This window comes from Sinocyclocheilus anshuiensis, unplaced genomic scaffold, assembly GCF_001515605.1.
Source record: "Sinocyclocheilus anshuiensis isolate Anshui unplaced genomic scaffold, SAMN03320099.WGS_v1.1 scaffold1578, whole genome shotgun sequence".
NCBI lineage: Eukaryota > Metazoa > Chordata > Actinopteri > Cypriniformes > Cyprinidae > Sinocyclocheilus > Sinocyclocheilus anshuiensis.
In genome coordinates, this window is record NW_015544225.1 from 320,553 (window position 1) to 341,861 (window position 21,309).

General features: G+C 37.7%; 2 protein-coding genes across 2 annotated transcripts in view; one reads left to right on the top strand and one right to left on the bottom strand.

The window, feature by feature from the left end:
* The window catches only part of LOC107697307 (serine/threonine-protein phosphatase 2A 56 kDa regulatory subunit epsilon isoform-like), a 22,438-nt gene extending 21,683 nt beyond the window's left edge, over positions 1-755 (top strand). The window contains exons 13-14 of the mRNA XM_016498032.1: positions 57-158; positions 240-755. Of these exons, the coding sequence (XP_016353518.1) occupies positions 57-158; positions 240-342 (205 nt within the window). The 3' untranslated portion in view covers positions 343-755. The remainder of the gene's footprint in view (positions 1-56; positions 159-239) is intronic.
* Positions 756-4,708: 3,953 nt separating this feature from the next.
* On the bottom strand, positions 4,709-20,845 carry LOC107697308 (rho-related GTP-binding protein RhoJ-like). The gene is made up of 5 exons (XM_016498033.1): positions 20,196-20,845; positions 10,996-11,054; positions 7,904-8,068; positions 7,117-7,212; positions 4,709-6,647 (listed from the first exon to the last, which is right to left on the bottom strand). The coding sequence occupies exons 1-5, from the start codon at positions 20,407-20,409 to the stop codon at positions 6,501-6,503; spliced, it is 681 nt and encodes a 226-aa protein (XP_016353519.1). The 5' UTR covers positions 20,410-20,845; the 3' UTR covers positions 4,709-6,500.
* Between the last annotated feature and the right edge of the window lie 464 nt (positions 20,846-21,309).

The window sequence follows — 21,309 nt, forward strand, 5'->3', positions numbered from 1 at the left end:
TGCACTTTTGACGAAGTGGTTTGATGTTCATCATGTCTGCTTTTCTCCACCATCAGGGCGATATCAGCTTTGATCTACAATGTGCTCAAAGCATTCATGGAGATGAACAGCGCCTTGTTTGACGAACTTGCCGCCAATTACAAATCAGACAGGCAAAGGTAAGAAACAAACAATGCAGTGTTGTAAACTCCTGCAGTTTACAGAGCGGCTCAGTTAACCTCTACCTATCTTTCCTTCAGGGAAAGGAAGAAGGACAAGGAGCGTGAGGACCTATGGAGGAAGCTGGAGGAGCTGGAGCTCAGACGGGGCATCCAGAACAGCGACGGCGTCATTCCCACCTAACACGGACCTCGTTTCCACCCTTCTGTGTGGCCCCAACAATCCCTTTTTACTCTGCCACAGGGACCCCGTCCCCTATTTGCTTCTCATGCTGCGTACTTTACTGCACACTCCCTCGTTCATTTCCTCCCTTTCAACAGCACTGTAAATAATCCTCTCCCTCTTTCCTGTATCATACTGCTACACTGAAAGGAAGAAGAAAAAACAGAAAATTTGAAGAGAGACTTAATGTGCACTCCTTGTTGTAAAAAATATGGTAAAATGATAATCAACTATGGTCAAAGGATATATTTTAAAAAACCTTTTCAGTTCAGAAATTGTTCAGCGTCTCCATGTCAGTATATTGTTCTCAAGGAAGTGCCCTGGGACATAGGGATCTGTGCTCACCCTGCAATTAAAGATGTCTTATGTGAGGATCCCGTGGCCACCACGTCTTTTTTTTTGTTGTCCCTTATGAAGAGAGACTTTTCCATCTAGACATAATTTGACTCCCCTGACTCAGGGGACACAAACCAGAAACCCATGACGTGAATATAAGGAAAACAGGAGTGGAGAGAAAAAAACAAACATTGAACATCCTCTCTGTGGTGTGCATTTTTTTTCTTTTACAGGATGATCGGTCCAGTCCTTTACTGTACAGTATGGACAGGTATCCATAACGGTGCGAAGTGGGCCGCAGTCGGCTACGGTGGTTATCTTCGTTCAATAAAGAGGACAAACCTCTCCGAGGACCTTTATTTTTTTAACTTGTGAACCAGGTAATGATCTGGTCATAGTTTCATGCTGTCTGCTGTGGAGACTCTTGGGAATTCCAATGTGGAAATTCAGTAGTTACCAAGAGTACGTCAAGCTCGGTTTCTCCGACACTAGCAAGGACTCGTTTCAGTGGCACGCAGTGTTCAGAGCTCATCCAGTGTTTTTAAAACCGTTAAGTGATATATATTTTTCGTAAAGAATATTCTGGACTGCTTCTCATGGGCCGCCCAGATTTCCACTGCTCGGCTCTGTTCGTTTTGATTTCAGGGTGGGTGGATGTCGTCTACATGACCGAGCTGAGCGAGACAAGGTTTTTCTTTCTTTTCATGGAGTGTTTGAAATGAAATCCTGCTTATGGGGTGGTTTTTAGGGCCTATGTAGGTAAACGCTGATCCGGTAGGTCATAATCTCTTCTGAAATACCAGCCGCCAGGGCAGGTTAGAACTAAAAAGCACTTTGAGTTCTAGCTCATTAGTTGTTCTCGTGGGACTTCAGCCCCTTCTCTTCTTTTATTTGAAGTCTCAACAATCGTGGTTGTGGATTTTACATGTGAGGAGGATGTATTTTATTATATTTTATTTTTTTGGCTTAATCACGTGTCTCTCTTTCTCTCTTCCTTGTTTTAACTCTCCCAAGCTCATTGTGTGTTTTATTATGGCCCAAGTTTGATATGTAAAAAAAATTCAAAAGAAAGGGTTTGATGAATAGAATAAATCTAATTATTTTAAAAAGAAAGAGATATGAAATAAATCTGTTTTTTTGGTGATAAACCTGCCTGCTTTGTTGTTCTTAATTGCTTTTGTAAGTTTCAGTGTAATATTTTTTTTCAGAACTACATCTGTATCAGTTTGATCTGATTAACCCATGAGGCGTTAGTGTCATCTTTGCCTATTATTATTATTAGAGTATACAAAAGTAGTTTGATCGAGAAAATAGGAAGGCTTAGGTTAAATTAATAAGAGCATTAATGTGCTGTTTAAATCCAGTAGGTGGCAGAAGGCTCATTCCAACTCAGATGAGTGATACAGGGGAATGAATTTATTACAGCAATGAGAGGGACAGTGTTTTTTTGTTTTTTTTAAAGCAAATGATACAAAATAAGCTTTCACTGTTGCACAAAAATTGGCTTGATATATTTATATGTATTATTTCATCTATTTAATATGGTGAATAAATAGGAGTATGGTAGTTGGTAGTCTTGGTAATAATTAGTCTTAAAGATTTGATATTTTCTGTTGTCATTTACTCACCCTTATGTCATTCCAAACCTGTATGAATTTATTTTTTCTGTTGAACACAAAAGAAGATATTTGGGGTAATCAAACAGTTGACGGTAGGCATTGATTTCCATGGTATGGAAAAAAAATCATATGAAAGTCAATGGATACCAACAACTTTGATTACCCAAAACATCTTATTTTGTGTTAAACAGAAGAAAGAAATTCATACAGGTTTGGAATGTCATTTTAGGGTGAGTAAATTATGACAATTTTAATTTTTAGGTGTTAAAAGACAAAATCAAGCTTGACTACAGAAACTGTACACAATGCATTGCATACGTGAAAAAATCTTAATTTGTCGGATGTGAGGGACCCATTTATAATTGTAATGCTTTCATCTTGTACTTGTGGCTAAGCACAGTCTATAAATGCCAGTGATTTACATTAGGATGACCAGACGTCCTGGTTTTTGGTGTCCTGTCTCACCGTTTTACAGCAAGTTTAAAACAGACAAGTACACTGCAAGTCTGCAACAAGCAAACGTGTAGTGATTATTTTCACCAACAGAGGGCGCTGAAAACTACACTGATGGTTGCTTGGTCTCGCCGCTTCTTCAGCCATGACGAACATAGCCTGGAGGAGAGTAGAGCACTGTTATCAAGTATCAAAAGAGACACGATTGCCGTAATAGTTAGCTATTACTAACTATTCATGGTGAATTTAAGTACTGTTTGTATGTAATGTATGTAACAGGGTGGGACATTGTTTTGCACACAATTTTAAAAGTTAACGTTACCAAAGCCAAAGGTTCACAAACACACCTGTTAAGTAGCCATGAAGACCAAAGATGTTGTTCTTATGTGGAGAGGTCAACTTCAGCACTTCATTTTTCTACGCGGAAGTAAGCTATTTAATTTGAATGAGCGAGATTTCCTATTTATTAGCTGCTTTAGATAGATAACTAGAAGTGGAGTAAACGGTAAAACTATCTGCGCTACCAAGCAGTGTGTTTATGATTACTTTAATACATTAAAATAATATTACAACAATATAAACTAGCACAACGGACTGTTTTGTACAGGTAAAATAACAGGACCTGGATGTCACCGGAAGCATTTCACCTTTTAGTTGCAAATAGCCTTGACATTGAAAAAAGACATAAATCCAGAACGAATATTTAACGGCAAGCAATATTAGCCGATAGGATGTTGCTTCACAAAAGCAGTTTTTGGCATGACAGTGGACCGCAGGTATTGGAAAAACTTGAGTACTTTCATGAATGAATATTTCAAAGACAATTCTAAAGTTTTATCACAAGCTTTAATCACTCTGTGTGTATTTACAACACATTTTTAGTTTTGGCAAATAAAGCTGTCATGTTTCTTAAGCATATAAATCAATACATGAAATTTAAAGGAAAAAAACCCCATTAAAAATATTAAATATAAGTTTACAGTTGAGTTCAAGACTGAGTTCAAGTTATAGCTCTTTCAACCAGCGACTGAAAACTGGTCTTCTCATTAGCATTACAGTATATACACTACTGCATAGGACAATGCAAGGCACAGTGCACTTAAACTGAGTGAAGAAACAAACTCTATGCTACATTAAAGGCAAGTGAATGACGGCTCATTCTTCCTCTCTGTGGAGCAGGCTTGATTCCTCAGCCCGAGGATGGTCTCTAGCACCTTGCGGGCTCCGGAAAGAAGTCCCTGAGGTCAAACTAAGGAACGACTGATGTGAAGAGCAATCAGAAGTAATCAGTACCAGTTCTAGTGTCCATAACATGGTGGTCTGAGAACTACAAGTACTCACAGGACAGCTTTTGGTAAGTGAATATGGATGCTTGAACTGTTGGTTAACCTATACATTGTTCAACACGTCCAAAACAAAAGGGCTACACATAATATTTTCCATATTATTTGACACTTGTACCAAAACACAGTAGGGACTTTGAAAAGGCCACATATTTAGGGTGGGACTGCTGAGAGTCATGATCAGCGGTGCAGTTTACAGCATGACCACACAACATGCCTGAGGAAAAAAAAAAAACAAGTCTGAAGAACAAAGCCATTTGTGTTGAGCTGATCTTTAAAAGGGAAAATGAGGGGGTGGCTTCAGTCAGAGGCAAAACTGAGCAGTTAGAAAATGTATAAGCCTGGTCCGCAGTAAATACACGAGTACTTCAGCTGAAATAGAGAGTGATAGGGTGATAGTGATTTTTTTTTTCACAGTGTCGGATCACTTAGAGGACTATGAGTGCCACTTAAAAATTAAATCAAAATAATAATAAAATATATAAATTAAAATGACAATATAAAGGAAAATGACCTTTCACTTTTAAAAAAGTAGACCTTTTACATTTAATTAATGTTTAAAATGTTAAATCATCTCAATAATACAGTGCTGCAGGGATGATGTATTTTTGTTGGCAAATGCTGAACAGGTTTTTGTTTTAATGCCTCAAATAGGTCTGCGGTGAACACAAGCTCAAAATATTTTCCTGTGCTATTCTACGACACACAATACACCAGTAATACCCCCTCGTGACATTTTTAAAGCTTTTACTTGTCTTGAAAATGGCAGTTGCTAACAAGTGGCTAAATGAGACTACAGAGGCTTTCGGGGACATTAGGCACCATCACGCTAAACAGGAAAACATGTCTACTCAATAGTCTGCTTTTACAGCCTCGATGTGCTTAAAATCGCACTCTTGGAAACTATTCTAACTCAAACTTTCAGGGAAAATGTCACAGTTGTAAACTTCCATGAGGGGGTTTGAAGTCACAACGGTTTTGTTTCCAGACGGACCATTAAAGAATGTGGAAATCCTGTAGAATTTAACCAATCGGATGACGACTTGAAGAACTCCCAAAGTGTTTCCCATTTTGTGCGCCTTATTCATCGGACATTCAGACAACATTCCATGAATGTGATGTCTGAGGCTGAGACTAGAGTAATGTTAACTTCCAGGTTAGATTGCATTTAAAATGATTTATATTATTTGTTACATTTAACTACATTTTTTAACATGAATGAAATAAACTGTTTAAAATATGTCATAATTTGAAACATGATTCATCTAAGATTTATCTATCTATCGATTTTAATTTTTGAATTAATACATAGGTGATTGATTTCTTCAGTTTATTTTAAGTGGCACGTACAGTCCTCCATACTTTTAGTCCTCCATCGGCTCATTTTTAATAGAGGAAAATGAGAGCATTTTTTTAAATGTGTGTAGGCAGAGTCATTTGAGAAGACAAAATACAGGCCCCTTCAAATATCAGAATGTAAATGCGTATGATAAATATAACAATTACAGCACCATTTTATGGCATCATTGTTCTACACCTACACTGTATAAAGATAAAGGTCTGATGGCTCACAGAAACGTGACTAAGTACACTTCAGGGCATCTCAGTTTTAAAAACACAAGGAAATATAAATGATTTATGGGATAATGTTGTCACGAGATACATTTTCCCTTTATCTTCACACAGTGTGCTTGATTGTCACTCTTTTTGCTGGATAACATTATTTTACGTATCTTTGAATGTATAGTACTGTAGCGGTTTATTATCAGTATTATTAATTTTAAATGACCCAAGGAAGATGCATTCCTTACTCTCATCTCTCTCTCTTTGCGTCTGCTCTACCTCTATTGATGAGTTGGCCATCCTCCAGAGAATTTCCCTTATTAACTAGCTCGAACTGCTGAAGCATTGACTCCAGAAAGAGCGCAATATTGATTTGAGGTGACTGAGAGAAAACCAGCTTGTACGGAGGAATGGATTTTCATTTTTTCATAAGCCTCGAGAAACCATATAATATAGCCGGTTTAAAAAAAATCCAATGGCTCAGAGTTGAATCTGAAATGTTGGATTGGAGATTGGCGATGTCGCGCCACCTTGGTTCAAGAAACCGCAGTCCTGTCTGAGACTTCTTTGGCTTGAGAAGCGAATCCCGTAAGGCAACGTGGGGGAAAAATTAAGGCACTTGTTTTGGACAGTGTAGCTCTCCACAAGACATACACACCGAGGGCAAGACCGCTCATTGTCCTGAGGGACAACAGGCGGATGGAGAAAGGAAGGATGTACAGCAGACTGGAGGCAGTTTAGGGTCTGTTACTCTGCCCAAAGCTTTGGAGGAGAGTGGGTGTTCACAGTTGGAGATGTTTTATCCTCACACGATAGCACAACAGCTCCTGCAGGCTGCGCAGCCCCGTTTTTGTTTCTTTGGGCTGAAGATTGTCAGGATGGCCTCATCAAATACTGTCTTTAGTCCCTTCTGAGTCAGTGCCGAACACTCCAGATAGCACTGGGCTCCAATCTGTGGACGTCAATATACAATTTTGAAACAAAACACTCAGCTTTAGGTTAAAGAGACAGGAAACCACAAAAGGATAGGTTTAGCAGAATGTCTGAGCTGCTAGTTTCCATATAAAGAAAATTGATAGTGACCATAGATTGTCGAGATCCTACAGAAGGAAATTGAAAATTTACCTTGAAAATCATGCTTGACAGTTGTGGTCAGCATTCATTCTCATTGAATGCAAAAGAGTAGCTCAAACACTGTTAAACATCTTTCTTTGTGTTCCACAGAAGAAAGTCAGTCATATGGGATGACATACTTGGAACAACATGAGGATGAGACAGAATTTGTATTAATCCTTTCAGTGCTTTGTAACACAGTGGTGAAAGTTTATGAATCATGCTTTCTATTTTTTGATACCTGGACAGATCAAGAATAAAACAACTGCAATTTAAGCCAAACCACCAAACATATGAACACCCATCACCTCTCTGGCTAGTTTGAGGCCTTGCTCATAGGTCAGTGGCTTCTCCTTCATCTGGAGCAGACGTGCCAGTGTCTTTGGGTCATCTCGCAAGTCAATCTTCAATAGAAATAGTAAAAAATAGAAAAACAATCCAATAAATAAATTGTTGAACATTTTATTTTTTTTGTTTTTATTTTCCATAAATATTCATATTTTGACTTTGATCTGTTTGAGCTTCATCTGATAATAGAAAATAATAATAACTATTATTATTACTATTATTAATAATATTAATGCTTTATCTGATAATAAAATACAGCAACAATAATAAATTATCAGTTAACAGTAATTAATACATTTTCTGATAATAAACTAATAAAATAAATAAACCGGGGCAAGTCGTGGCCTAATGAAAGATAGAGAGTCGGACTTGTAACCCGAAGGTCGCGGGTTCGAGTCTCAGGTCAGGCAGGGATTGTAGGTGGAGGGAGTGAATAACCAGCGCTCTCTCCACCTTCAATACCACGACTGAGGTGAGACCCTTGAGCAAGGCACTGAACCCCCAACTGCTCCCCAGCTCCCATTGGCTGCCCTCTGCTCTGGGTGTGTGTTCACGGTGTGTGTGTTCACTACTGTGTGTGTGCACTTGGATGGGTTAAATGCAGAGCACACATTCCGAGTATGGGTCACCATACTTGGCCACACATCACATCACTTCACTTCACTCACTCACTTATAATAACAAAGCTAATAATAGTTATTATTATTATGAAATCACATTACTGTCTGAACTAAAAAACTCCTGCACCTGTGTCCCGATGAGGATGTAGGGCACATGAGGCATGCAGGATTTGAGCTCAGATACCCATTCCTCCTGCACATTGTGATAGGAAGCTGGATTCACGACAGAGAAGCAGATGAGAAAGACGTCTGTGTTGGGGTAGGAGAGGGGCCGCAGCTGGTTGTAATCCTCCTATATGACGACGAGTAAAGTAAGGCCTGCTTTAGACTCAGTTCATCTCTCTTACAACTGAAATATGTTTCAAAAGATCTTTTTGAAAAACAAAATATAAGTCAAAGAGTGCAGATGATTAATTTAAAGGTTAAAGATTCATTTAAAGCTTTTTTGTCCAACATACCCCCATCAGTTGCGCTCAGTTTACATAATTGTATAAATGTACACATTTGCAAACCAACAGACTTTGAATTAAGGACTTTCTTTAAAGTGTGCATATTCATTGTGATATAATAATGCAAACATGTCTCGGGACATATAGCTGTAGAAAGCACAGTCTGAGCGGTAATAACAAATATTTTAATTGTTGATTGGTGTTATTTTCAGATATTAAGATACTTCAACACCACACCAGAAATGTGTTTCTTTTGACTATTATTATTCTGAATACCTTTCAGCAATTATGAATCAGTTTATTAAAGTGCCTGGGTGAGAGAGGCCAATTTGATTGTTCCTTTAATGAGACACTTTAGCTTGACAGTTCAGGAGGATATCATGGAGAAGTGTTCTTGAAAAAGATCATTACATTTATAATCATGCTACCATTCAAAAATGTGGGGTCAGTTTTTTTTTTTTTTTTGGAAAGAAGATATTACTTTTATTCAACAAGGATGTCAAAATTGGTAGTAAACATTTACAATGTTACAATATATTTATATTTCAAATTAAACTTTCTGTTCATCAAAAACATCCTGAAAAAAAATGTAATGACAAAAATATTAAGCAGCACATCTGTTTTCAGCAGCGATAATAATAATAAATGTTTCTTGAACACAAAATCAGCTTATTAGAATGATTTCTGAAGGATTTTACAATACTGTAGTTTTTACTGCATTATTTCTTAAATAAATGCAGCCCTGGTGAGCATAAGAGACTTTTAAAAATGTTTAAGTACAACCTAATTTGAATTTGCAGGTACCCCTGGTGGATCACTGGATTAAACCATAGTGAAACAGTCAAAAAAAATTGTATTCTGAGTCAATAAATGTAATGTTCTGGTAAAATGTTACATGTAGAGCATCATTCTTATTCATGACTTTATTCTATCACTTATTATGAAATGCAAATGAACATAATTAATTAGCATCAGGCCTTTAAAATGTCAGTGCCGAATGACAGCTCCGCACCAGCGGCAGCATCTTGTAAAAGTCAGTTCTTCTTGAGTGCTATTGATCTCATCGTGAGTGATCAATAGAAGAGACGAGCCAGACATCACACAGATGCTCCTCTGTATCAGTGAACTGCTTATGGGAGCAGATGTACTGGATTATATAACTTTCATTTATACAGCAATGTGCGGCTCACTACATAGTCAGTGTTTTCAATTCTGAAACGCAGCAAATATTCTTCATTACAGCTCATACTGTGCTTGCTACAGCTATATGTCCTAAGAAACATTTACTTAATTATAATCAGCTGAACAGTAATACTCACACTTTAGCTTTCTTTATTAGCTCAAGCAGAAACAGTCCTTGAAACAAAGTAAAAAAAGTGACCCTCAGTGCATTGTTAGTAAAAGCTGGTAAATATTTATACTGTTATGCAAATCAGTACCCTATAGCGCTTTTCACCAGTCTAGTACAGTATCTGACATGCAATGTAAAATATGCATATAATGCTCTTTTCCCTTGTATTGCATGTTTTTGCATATAAAAGAATAGTTTATTTCCTCATAATTTATTCAGATTTATACACTGTTAGAAACTACATCCTGTTTAATGAATGCCACCCCCCTGTGCAATGTCAGCAACTGCCATAGTCCTTATAAGAGAATATTCCTCATGGGAATAAGAGAATTCCTTATAAAAGCCAATAAATCTGATGCTGAAATTGTTAAACAGATGAGTGGAAGTGACAGTAATGATGAATCATAAAAAAAAAGAAAATAATTACTGTATGTGACTATTATTTTTTCCAACCGATTTAAGTTACAACTCAAATATGTAGCAATGTATTCTAGGATTAAAACGCTAACAACTGGCATCCCATAAGATGCGTATTACAGGGCCGGCTGATTCTGTGATGCCTTTAGACGCACAAGGAAAGTAAACAGCTGGGCTTTGGTTCAGATGCATCTATCTCTTCAGGCTGTGTATGAATAGTCATGTGAGTTTCCTTTTGAAGAATCACTGCAATAAGCCAAAATCAAAGTCATTATTGTGGGCTGACAGTGACAAAAACAACCCAGCCTGTAGTTTGTTGTAATTTCAAGTCAGTGCTTGCAGCTTTATTTACAACATTATTCAAAACAGGCTGTAAATTCTGCCATTAAACGTGACTGTGATGCAAAAGGAGTTTACATTCAGAGTGATCTGATGCATGACCACAACACCATTTAGTAATGTTTTTAAGAGTTTCAATTGATGAAATTAGACTATTTAGTAGGGGAAAGACATTAACCAAGTGAAAAACATGATTTTTGTGTTATGTCTGGTTTTATTTGGCTGAATATTCATTGCTATTTGGTAACAATAGTGAAGTTGTAATTGGATTTTAATGCATTTGAGGGCAGTCAGTCTTTTAGAGGTTTTGTTATTGTGTGAATAAGGTTTAAAGTCGGCATGAAATAAAAAAATCTGAAATGCATGTTATAGATCTTATTGTGAATGATTCAGCTATACATAATGTTTAATTTGTCACATTTTTTACCTTGTATTTATAATCAAAATGTCGTAACTCGATCTTCCAGTAAAACGTCAGACTGCTATCTGGTGATGTATGTCGGACTTTTCCAATCATTTTGTCTGCTTAAACCCCGCCCCTTTTTTACAATATACTGCAAGCTCTCATTTAAATCTGCCTCCACTTGAATGTACATCACAGTATAGAAGGAAAGATTTGCTTCTGTTATTGTGACTATATAGACTTCAGAAGCATTAACTCACTTGTCCAGCAGTATCGTACAATCCCAGTAAGTGCTGCCTGCCAGATACTGTTACATTCACTGAAAAAACGAAAACAACAGTAAAAAAGGTTTGTTACATTCATTATGCATATCAAACAGAAAAATACTGTGCAGAATATGCCTATAAAATGTGTGTTTGTCCAGCAGTGTTTCTGCTCCTGCTGTATCACATCCCTCTGATGTACTTCCAGAACTCTGGACCTGCTGTTTGGTTGTGGGTGGGAACGGAGGTTGATTTGGAACAGGACAGCTGTCAACAAGCAAGGGGTGACCGGTTTTGGAAAACAGGGAGGGAAGAGCGGTGTGTGTGCTCGCATACATATTTCATTCTGTGTTGCGGGTGATGAGGGGGAGAGAATGGCTGTGTTGACACAACCAAAAGGAAAAAAAACCCCAGACAAGTCAATCTTTTGTCATCAAACAGCACGCAATAAAAGACCACTGCTGAGAACAGGAGAACAGCTGGACTCAACATTTCACAGAGGTTTCAAACAAACCGCAGATACTAGTCCGCTGTGTGTCCACACTCTTTTCAAACTCAGTGCTCTGTTAGTGGTTTGATGAGACTGATTAAAAGAATGCGTGCTTAAAAGAAAGAGGCTGTGACGTGAAAGGTGGCCCTCACCAGATTCTTCAGGCCTCGAGCACCTTCTGAGACACCCTGAACTGAATTCAATCTTCTCAACTACATGATGGTCTGGAATACTGATGACTGGGACCATAAAAAGATTATACCAAATATTTCATAACCCATCAACTGTACTGAGCCAGATACCCATGGATGCTTCCAAAATGACCAATAACCTTCCTGTCAGAACCAAAGCACTTCCTGCAAACTATAGATCTGGCATCCTTAATGAGTTGAGAAGCTTCTGGAAAAGGAGAAGACCGCCTCTCCAACATCCCTTGAAAAAAAGCCCAGCAAAATGTTCGGAAGAAATTCACCACTGATAATTCAGATTAAACACTCCAATATAATGGCAATAAAAATATGGCAATGCAAATTTTGAGCACAGATGAACACCACTGATTAAAAAAATAATCTGATCTTTAAAATCTAGGCTCTCCAATAGGGTTCACCTTTTATCCTGCTGCTTTCAAGCTTCACAAATAACAAAAAAAGCACCATAAAAGAGCGCTAGGGTCCATACAACTTGTGTGCTAGATTCCCGGTCCACTGAAGTCATATTATAGCTTTGTGTGAATATCAATGTCTAATTCATGAACAAACTGTTAAGAGTCAGATTTTTTAAACGAATCAGCTGATTCAATTTACGAAACCATTCTGATTATACCAGATCCTCTTTCAAGGAAAATACGTTTACTTTGCAGCCATATTTGCAACTCTTCTAGGCAGCTATTTTGGGCATTCAAGACAAACTCCTATCTGCTTGAATGGAGAAATCTTCAAAACTGCTGGCAAAACTCTAAAGCCCGGTTCAGACTACATGATTTAAGCCCGATTTTGACTCGATCTGCTTGACGTAGGGTGTCATGTGGATTCGTAAAAGACAATGGGCGTCGGGACACAAGATTCAGTCGTTTCATCTCCTGTAGTGTGTCATAGTGCACGACAACCGATACCACGTCTGTGAGGCTTCACGACTTCAACACAGAAAGACTAGCATGTTCAATTTTTTTTCCCGTCATCCACGATGAGTTCCGTCACATTTGTGATACAGGCCCATAGGAGCACAGAAGTGCCTTCATACATGCTTTCAAACAAGCCGAAACAAAAGAGAGACAATGGGTATCGGTCCTTTCTCAAGGGATTACCGCGACAGAGTGAAAAGTAAAGTAAAAACTATTTTACCTCGGTTCTCTTAGAAAGTCCTCTTCATGCAATCCAGATTTGTGTCCACTGTCGGGTTTTCTTTCTTTTTTGGGATTTTCTGATGACAAGACAGGGCAGAACATGCTGTTTGCTAGCCATTGTTTGTTTACGCTCATGTCACCATCTAGTCCCGCGCTATTGATGACAGCAAGCATGTTGTTAAAGACGGCAAGCGGAGAATGATCGGGTAGCAACGTGTAGTCTGACATGTTTCTTGTTCACGACACGACAAGATTTTAGAAGTAAAAATCGTATAATCTGCCACAGTGACTGTCGTAACCGACAAAAAAAATAATGTAGTCTGAACCGTGCTTCAAATTTGCGATGCAGTTCTTGAATCAACTCACTGATTCGACAATCCAGTTCCAGCGATTAACAGCTCACTTGAGGGGTTGATTTTCATGGAATATGAAGTACAATTTTTATTTGATTCTCACCATCATATGATTTCAAAACACTAAGAATATACTACAAGTCATATGGACCACTTTTATGATAATTTTATAGTGTTCTGTTGACTTTTTAAATATCTTTTTTGATAATATTTCATTATGAGAAAAGTTTTTTTTATTGTTCCCCAAACAACAAACATTTTTGAAACTATGCTGAATGCATAATTTGAATAGTTCTAGTTAGTCACAAAAACTAAAACCCTAAAGCAGTTCTTACGCTAGCTTAACTGTTTCACTTGAAAAGGCATAATGTTTGTTTCATAAATTATGATTGCAAAAAGGGTCTGTGCGGCCCTTTTAAAATTCAAATGAAATTTTCAATCATATCTTACACCGCTTTAAGCGATTGCTAATCTCAATGCAAATTTTAATAATCATGTGCTCAGCACTGTGGACAAGAGACAAATACAAAGCAGCACTAGCTCTAATGCCCCTAACTTAGCCATATGGAGGTACAGGGGGTCACTGAGGAGCCGCGTGAACTGTGGTGTCTTTCTGAAAGGCATTGCAGCTGTAGGAAACCAGCCAAGCGGTGTTTTGATTAGATGTGCTTAGAAGTTCTTTCCCTGTAGACTATGAAGATGGACCAGAAACAGTGGCCTTGAGTCTGTTGCTGTGTATCAGCTGTTCCTGACAGGTCCTTTTACCAGCACGATTCTTTTCCCCTCTTGGGGCTGGGCTAAATAAGGAGTCTAATCTTTTCCTCACTTACTGATTCTCTGACTTTTTTTTTTTTGCCTATAAATACAAAGCCACTAGTACAAAAACAAGGCTGGGGTGATGTGAGGTGAAAGTTTGAGAGAAGTAGAGAAATTCAAGTCTGTAGGGATGGAGAAGGTTTGGTGGCTGTGAATCAGGCTCTCAGCTGTTCTCTCCAGTCAGCTGCTTTTCCCCATGAGGCTCGAGCTTTCTGTAAACCCCAGCCCCCATTCTGTGGCCTGGAGAGAAATCAATGTTGTGTTACAGTCTCACTCAAGCAAGCCTGACCCACTGTTGTGAAACGTGATTTGGGGCATCAGAAGCCCACACGCCCCTCCAGACCTCAACATTCTTCATTCCTCTTTTCTCTTTCACAGACTGGCCTGTGACATTGATTCAGCCAATATATCTGCATTCAGTGAGCTTTAGCCTATAAGAACAGTACAGCGAATTGTATAGATACTCACATGGTAATAGCAAGAGACTGCAAATTTAATTTAGACACTTTCCATTCCATCACCAGGGCATTAGGTCTCAAGTGATAACCATCTATTGTAGACGCTTTCACTGCTCTCTCACAATTGACACCCATTTTTCAATGGTGGACTGTTGTCCACCATCCATTCCCATAAAATTGTCTTTTAGCAATAAATATATTGGCATCTTAGATCTGGTACTGGTAATCGGTGCATTGTGCACCATTCAGAGTGCAATTGTCACAACTGTTTTATGTCAGTAAATTGGCCAATGCCACCACTCAATTCAACCTTTACATCAACATGCCAAATATATCCACTATGCTCTTGCAGAGTTGTGATCCATAAATTGGTTTCTGTTTTTTGAGTTGGTGGCATTCCTGAAGTGTGATTTTTTATTTATTATTTTTTTTTTGTTTGTACCACTAGTGTTTCTTTAAAGGCATTGGTGGGTCAATCTGCAGAATAAGCCACTGGGTTTTATCCTCTTTTCAATTCCTGTTGCTGCAGCACTGTGCTTGCCAGAGGGAAGTGTACATAATCTACATACACATTTTGCATAGCATAACTAAAAAAGACATTAATGTGATTAATCTTGTATTCTGAAGCCAAAATAATCTGTAATGCCCTTACACAGCACTTGCTATAAGATTGAGCTTTTGCTTGTCAGTGAACGTTTTGTCACAGTACTTCCACTCAGCAAAACATGAAATGAGCTCAACCACTCCACTAATTATGCATTTTCATTTAATTACTTATTAGGAACTCTTTCTAGGTTTCTATGAGCCACTTCTCTTTAAGGTCTTACTCAAAAATATTTAGCTACATTTATATTACTTGAAGGGACAGTTCACCCAAAAATGGAAATTCTGTCATAATTTACTCACCCTCATGTCAGTACTATTATGTTTTGGACCTATATTATCTAGAACAAATTCAAGTGAGCTTTAGCTGTAACCACGTAAATAGAGTGGGGGAACTAACCAGAAGAGTAATTTTTAAATGTATGAGTAAAATAAAGCCTGTGGTAAACATAAGGTGACGATACTTTGACGTTTTGTTCTACACCCCAAACATTCTTATCTAGTTACTTATAAAAACATATGTTTTAAAAAATAAACATAACTGCTTAAAAATTTGTGTTTTGGGTATGGATGTGTGTAATTTAGAACAAAATGTCAAAGTATCGTCAAATTATGTTTACTACAGGCTTTTTTATGTTTACCAGCAACTTTTACTCATAGTTCAAAAGAAGGTTTACTTCCTTCAACCACTCCATTAGACACAACTTTTATTCTTTCCACCAACTAACCACTAACTAAATCTGGCGTGTTGATACCACTAACCATCACACCACATGCACAGGATTACGGGATATCACCAGTAGCAAAGAATAAAATATCTTCAAAACCAGAACAAAACTCAACAGAAATTATCTGGGTGTTTCTGGTTTCCTTTATTGGTATTCATTTAAATATATAATTATTATTGATATCAGTGTTAATAAACACAATCTAACTGATAGGCTATTGTTTTATTATAGCTCAGAATATTATTGCTCATGGTGATCTTTCAAATCAAAACCCTGTGCTTTACAGATCTGCCAAATCAAGGAGAGATCAAATCAAATGGAAAATGTAGTGGAAAGATAATGAAAAAAAAAAACAATAGGTGTTAAATTAGCAATCTGTGCCGATACAACACCAGCTGTGGTGAATGGAGCGTTGCAGCACAAAGAGTTACCATTAGCTATGGCATAGATGAGTGTTTAAATTTGAAAAGTGCTACTTCCCAGCCTGTCCCTAACTAAAATGAACTATAGCTTTCCAGCTGTAGGTATTTTAATATTGAGCACGTGGCAATATCCACAATTCAGTATCACTGGTGGATTAGTTGGTTTTGTTAGGAGTGTGGGAGCCACACTAGACGATGACTCATCTCAAACGCATTAACAGGCACTGTGTCATGGACCGGGAATGTCATTGGTTTGTTTTGGACAAGAGAATTCAGATCCTGTGGGATTTATGGACGGAAACCATAGTCCCAGATACTGTTGGGTTGAGCTCTAGCTCTCGTAGATTGCAATCACAATGGTTCTGGTGAAAAGAATATAATTTTAGTTCAATCACTCATAATGATCACAGACATAATTGGAAAAGTAAAATTATACGATATTACCTTTCTACACTCTAAAAAATGCTGGGTTAAATACAACCCAGTGCTGGGTAAAATAGGGACAAACCCAGCAATTGGGTTCTGTGATCATTATGAGTGATTGAACTAAAATTACATTCTTAATTAAAAGAGTGTAATGTACACTACCAAAGTTTTGGGTCAGTAGTTTTTTTAGTCTATTAAACAATATAAATATATCTCCAAATAGCTGCTGCTTGGATTGCTCAGTTCACCATTTAACTTAGGGCTGGACAATAATTCAATATAAATATGTATCGCGATATAATTTTTTTCAATAACGGTGATATGATTTTTTAACACATTTCCAATATTTTATCTGAAATAAAAAGCTTCTGTAACATTATACACTAGTCCATTCAGTATAATTTTTATAAATTTGTTGGGAAAGAAATTATAGAAATTAATAATTTTATTTAACAAGGATGCTTAAAATTGATCAAAAGTGATGATAAAGGCATTTATAATGTTACAAAAGATTTTTATTTCAGATAAATAGTGTTCATATTGATATCGGAATTATATCGTATCGACCGAAATTAAGAAATATACCGTGATATAAATTTTGGACATATCGTCCAGCCCTAATTTAACTACACATTTTGAAAAAGCTGCTTATTTATTAATTATATGTTCACTTATAATTCAATTACCATATTCCCAGTGCTTCCTATATTGCAAACTGTTCCATTACTGCTGAGGCATGAATGAATTTCATAGTTTTTCATTTAAGACCAATTCTAGCATAGCAACACAGTAAAGCTTTCAGTGGCCTACAATGGCAGCTCTGTGCTCTTTATCCTGCACATTAAGCCACTATGTGACAATTCGCTACTTTATTATGATGCTTTGTCAAGGCCTCTCTCCAGGGGCCTAATATGAATGTAAGTGATTGATTGGCCCTGGAAGAATATTGTCTCTCTTCTCTCTCAATTTTTCATTCTGTACTACTCTGTCTATACTTTCATGACATGTACTGTAAATGACGGCAGTCCACCTCTAAATGGTGCTTAGGCACTTCTAACTTTTACATAGCATGACTTAAATTTGAATTCACATCTGTTTGCCAGCACACTATAAAGGAACCAAATAAAAATGCCTTTATGTGTCTGCTATTCTTTATGAGCACGGTTTCATTTCCTTAAAGGTGAAGTGTGTTGTTTATGCACAACTAATGTCACCAAAATGAATTGTAAAAATTGAAACAGGTTTCCAAAACACTCTCACTGTTGGATTCTGGTTTAGATTCTTAAAAGTCTTGTGGCAAACTTAAAGTTGTCTTGGCAGGAGAAAGTATTTAAACATTAAAAATAAAATCATCACAGCTGTAAAAATCACAAGGTTAAAGTCTGCTCAGTCAAGCCTTTAATTTTTAAAGGCCTATTTTTTTTATTACAAAAAAAGTGCCTGCATTCAAACTTTTGTTCTGTGACATCCATTTAGTGTCCTCTGGATGGCCTCACTCGTCAGCTTAATTCAACTGCAAGAGTTGACCGAGAATCACACTCCCTGAAGATCTTTCCATCTCATTCAACTCCCAAGAGTTTAAAAGTTTTACTCACTCCTTGAATGAGTTCAGTCTGTGTGTTTGTCCTGAGCCTGCACTGGCCAGCTGGACGAAATTACAAAACAGGATACTATTAAAATCTCATAAAAAGAAAAAGAGTTCTTCTTTTTGGCACAACCCAGATAAACATGCCTCATTTGATCATGGCACATTAGAGCGAAATGTGCAATAGAAAATCCTTTGACAATACCTGCTTTAAGGTTCTTAAGCTATAAAAAAACACTTTCACAAATGAGAGCCAAAAAGATTGGGGCTAAACTGAAATTTTTTTTCATTCATGTTTCATAGTAATTCACAAGCTTTTTCTCTCCAGCCCTGGAAATATGTGAATCACTCAGTCCTTGTGGTATCATTAATCATCTAAAGACGCTGAATAAGAGATCTTGCTTCAAAATGCAAATAGTGTAAATATGAAATGACAGCAACTCACTCCACTGCTTTTCCAACTTTTCCACTGCTAATAACGTCAATTGAAAAGACCTGTATTGCATTTGGAAGATTGCATTAGATTAGAATGATTGCAGACATCTACTTTTGTAGCACTCCTTATATTAGTGTCATTTTGAATTTTTCATCTTAGAATTTGTTTATAGTTGTGAAAACTGATAATAAGAGATCTTAGCTACATCCGAAGTCACATACTGTCTAATAGGTGCTATAAACATACTTTCCGACTGTTAAAAAGTGTGTTTTTTTAATATAGTATGAATATGGGAGGTATGAATAAACGTACTATTATTCGCTATGTTATTACTGTCACGTGACCTACCAGTGTCAGTTGCGTCCCTTCACTGCCACTTAAAAATCCTCTTCTGTGGCCTCATGGGATAGTAAAGTGTCTCTGTGGATGTTGTAAGTCAGGTACTTTTTGCCTCCCGTTCTTTTTTGAATACTATGAATTCAGATACACTGCTTTTTTCATGTACTGTCTTTCACCTACTACATAGTATGGAAGTAGGCATATGGACACAGGGCTTGTTTGTAATTTTTCTTCCTACAAGTTCTTTTAAGAAGAACTCATTTGTGAGGGAAGTGTCCTGCTGTTTCCAGAGGATGTTGAAGCTGACCTGTCTGCCACTGTGTAATTAGGATTTGACCCTCATAGGATTCTGGGAGCATGTGTCATAGGGGGCTTTCCCCTGATGAGAAACCAAAGCCTTTATGCATTCATACATATCATACAGTCATTCATACATATCATACAGTCAGAGAGAACAAGAAAAAACTTAATGGATGACAACACATTTGTAACCATAAACCACAGTGGTTCTACAAAGCTATAATGCCTACAGTACAGTAGGCTACTGACAACGCGTTTAGATTGCGTCTGTTACTGTGATCAACAGGTTGCGGCTCTCGCGAGCTCTGACTCACTGATGCGCAGCTTGTTGCTATTTACATTATTTAATATTTACCTCTTGCGCCACATAAATTGTCTTTTGACGTCCCTAGAACAGTAAGGTAATGGCCAACGACCTTTTTTAAACACTTGTTTTAGTATTTTTGTTCAACTATTGTTGAATAATGAAACTGATACTGATTCGGAAGCAAAGCTTTCAGGAACGTTGTTGCTATGGTTGCATATTTAGTCCAAGCAACTTCTGTTTACAAAGCGATTTAAATTTAGTTGAAAACACATTGATGAAATGTGTAGGCTATATTTAATTTAAATGCAGGTAAGCTACACCCGTTTGAAATTCATTAAGTAGCCTACAATATATAATTTTTTATTAACCCTACATTAGAGGGCTCTGATCCCCAAACTATATGTTTCTACTTTTTAGTATCGGGCCTCAGTCCTCGCTCTGGCAGTTGATATATCCTCTTTCAGATGGCTATTCTTGGGACCGTCCCCTACCCGACTGTAGTGGGGGGCGGTAGACAAGGATTAGATAGACATAAACTGCACTTCATAAACAGGGAATTCAATTGAATGCTTTGAGCTGGAAATCGTCTTACCTGCATAGTGATCGAATACAGTTGGTACATATTCCTCGGGAAAAGCATCGTTTGCGTAACTCATCAGCAAACAGGTTTTGCCCACAGCTCCATCGCCGACCACAACACATTTCAACATCTTTTTGGCCGCAGTATCGAGAGGATCGCTGCTACTGCCTCCATCCTCAACCGCTTCCACTACATTCTGCCTACTTTTCGAGCCGAGAGTAGGCATGATAGTTGGACAAGTCCAGAAACTATATCCTCCACAGGTAGTCAAGTCTTCGGTCGACTAGAAATTCCAATCTTTAAGACGTTAGTCTTCGTGTGACCAGTTGAAACACTCGAGTTGGCGTGTCGTACGGTGCGCAGGCAAATCCGTCAAGTGACCCACGCTTTAGCTCGCGCTTCCAAAACAATCTCTCGCCATCGACAGCAGTTTCAATAAAACTCACTATAACTCCTACAACTTGCATTCCGATATTTTACATTTTCCTGATCTGACGACGACACCGTTTCAAAAACAGTGGCCGTGGTTTCGGTTTAATTCCTTCATACTCCAAACAGCTTTCCACCTTCGCCCCTACGCGGCTACGCATCGTCAGTGTCAGGAAATCATTGGTTTCCTAGCGAATTCCATATTAGGCAGGGGTGGGCTGGGAACAATAGGGGCTCTGTCCACAGCCTACTCAGACAGGGACTTCAGCGGCACAGGAGGGGCGGGATGACGTCCCGAATCTAACTGCGTTTCCTAAAATATGGCGCCACAGGGAAGGATGGCAGGAGGTGGATTTTCATTCACTTTCTTTCTTTCTTTCTTTCTTTCTTTCTGAATTGAATTTCCTGATTGATAATTCAATCATTTTGACTTTCAGTAATTTATCTAGCCTGTAGTTTTTTTTCTTATTAATTTATTCAGTGTTCATTTATTCATATTTTTTTTCCCGAAGGCTTTATGATGAAATACACTCAGGTTTCATCTTAAATGTGTTGAATGAACATAACACGTTTTATGAAATATCCACGATGAATACTGACGTGGTACCATCATATTGACGTAATTAAAAGCACTCTGCATCCCGGTGTAATCAAGATATGCCGCATAAACCTTCCGTAAATTCATGGATTATAACCC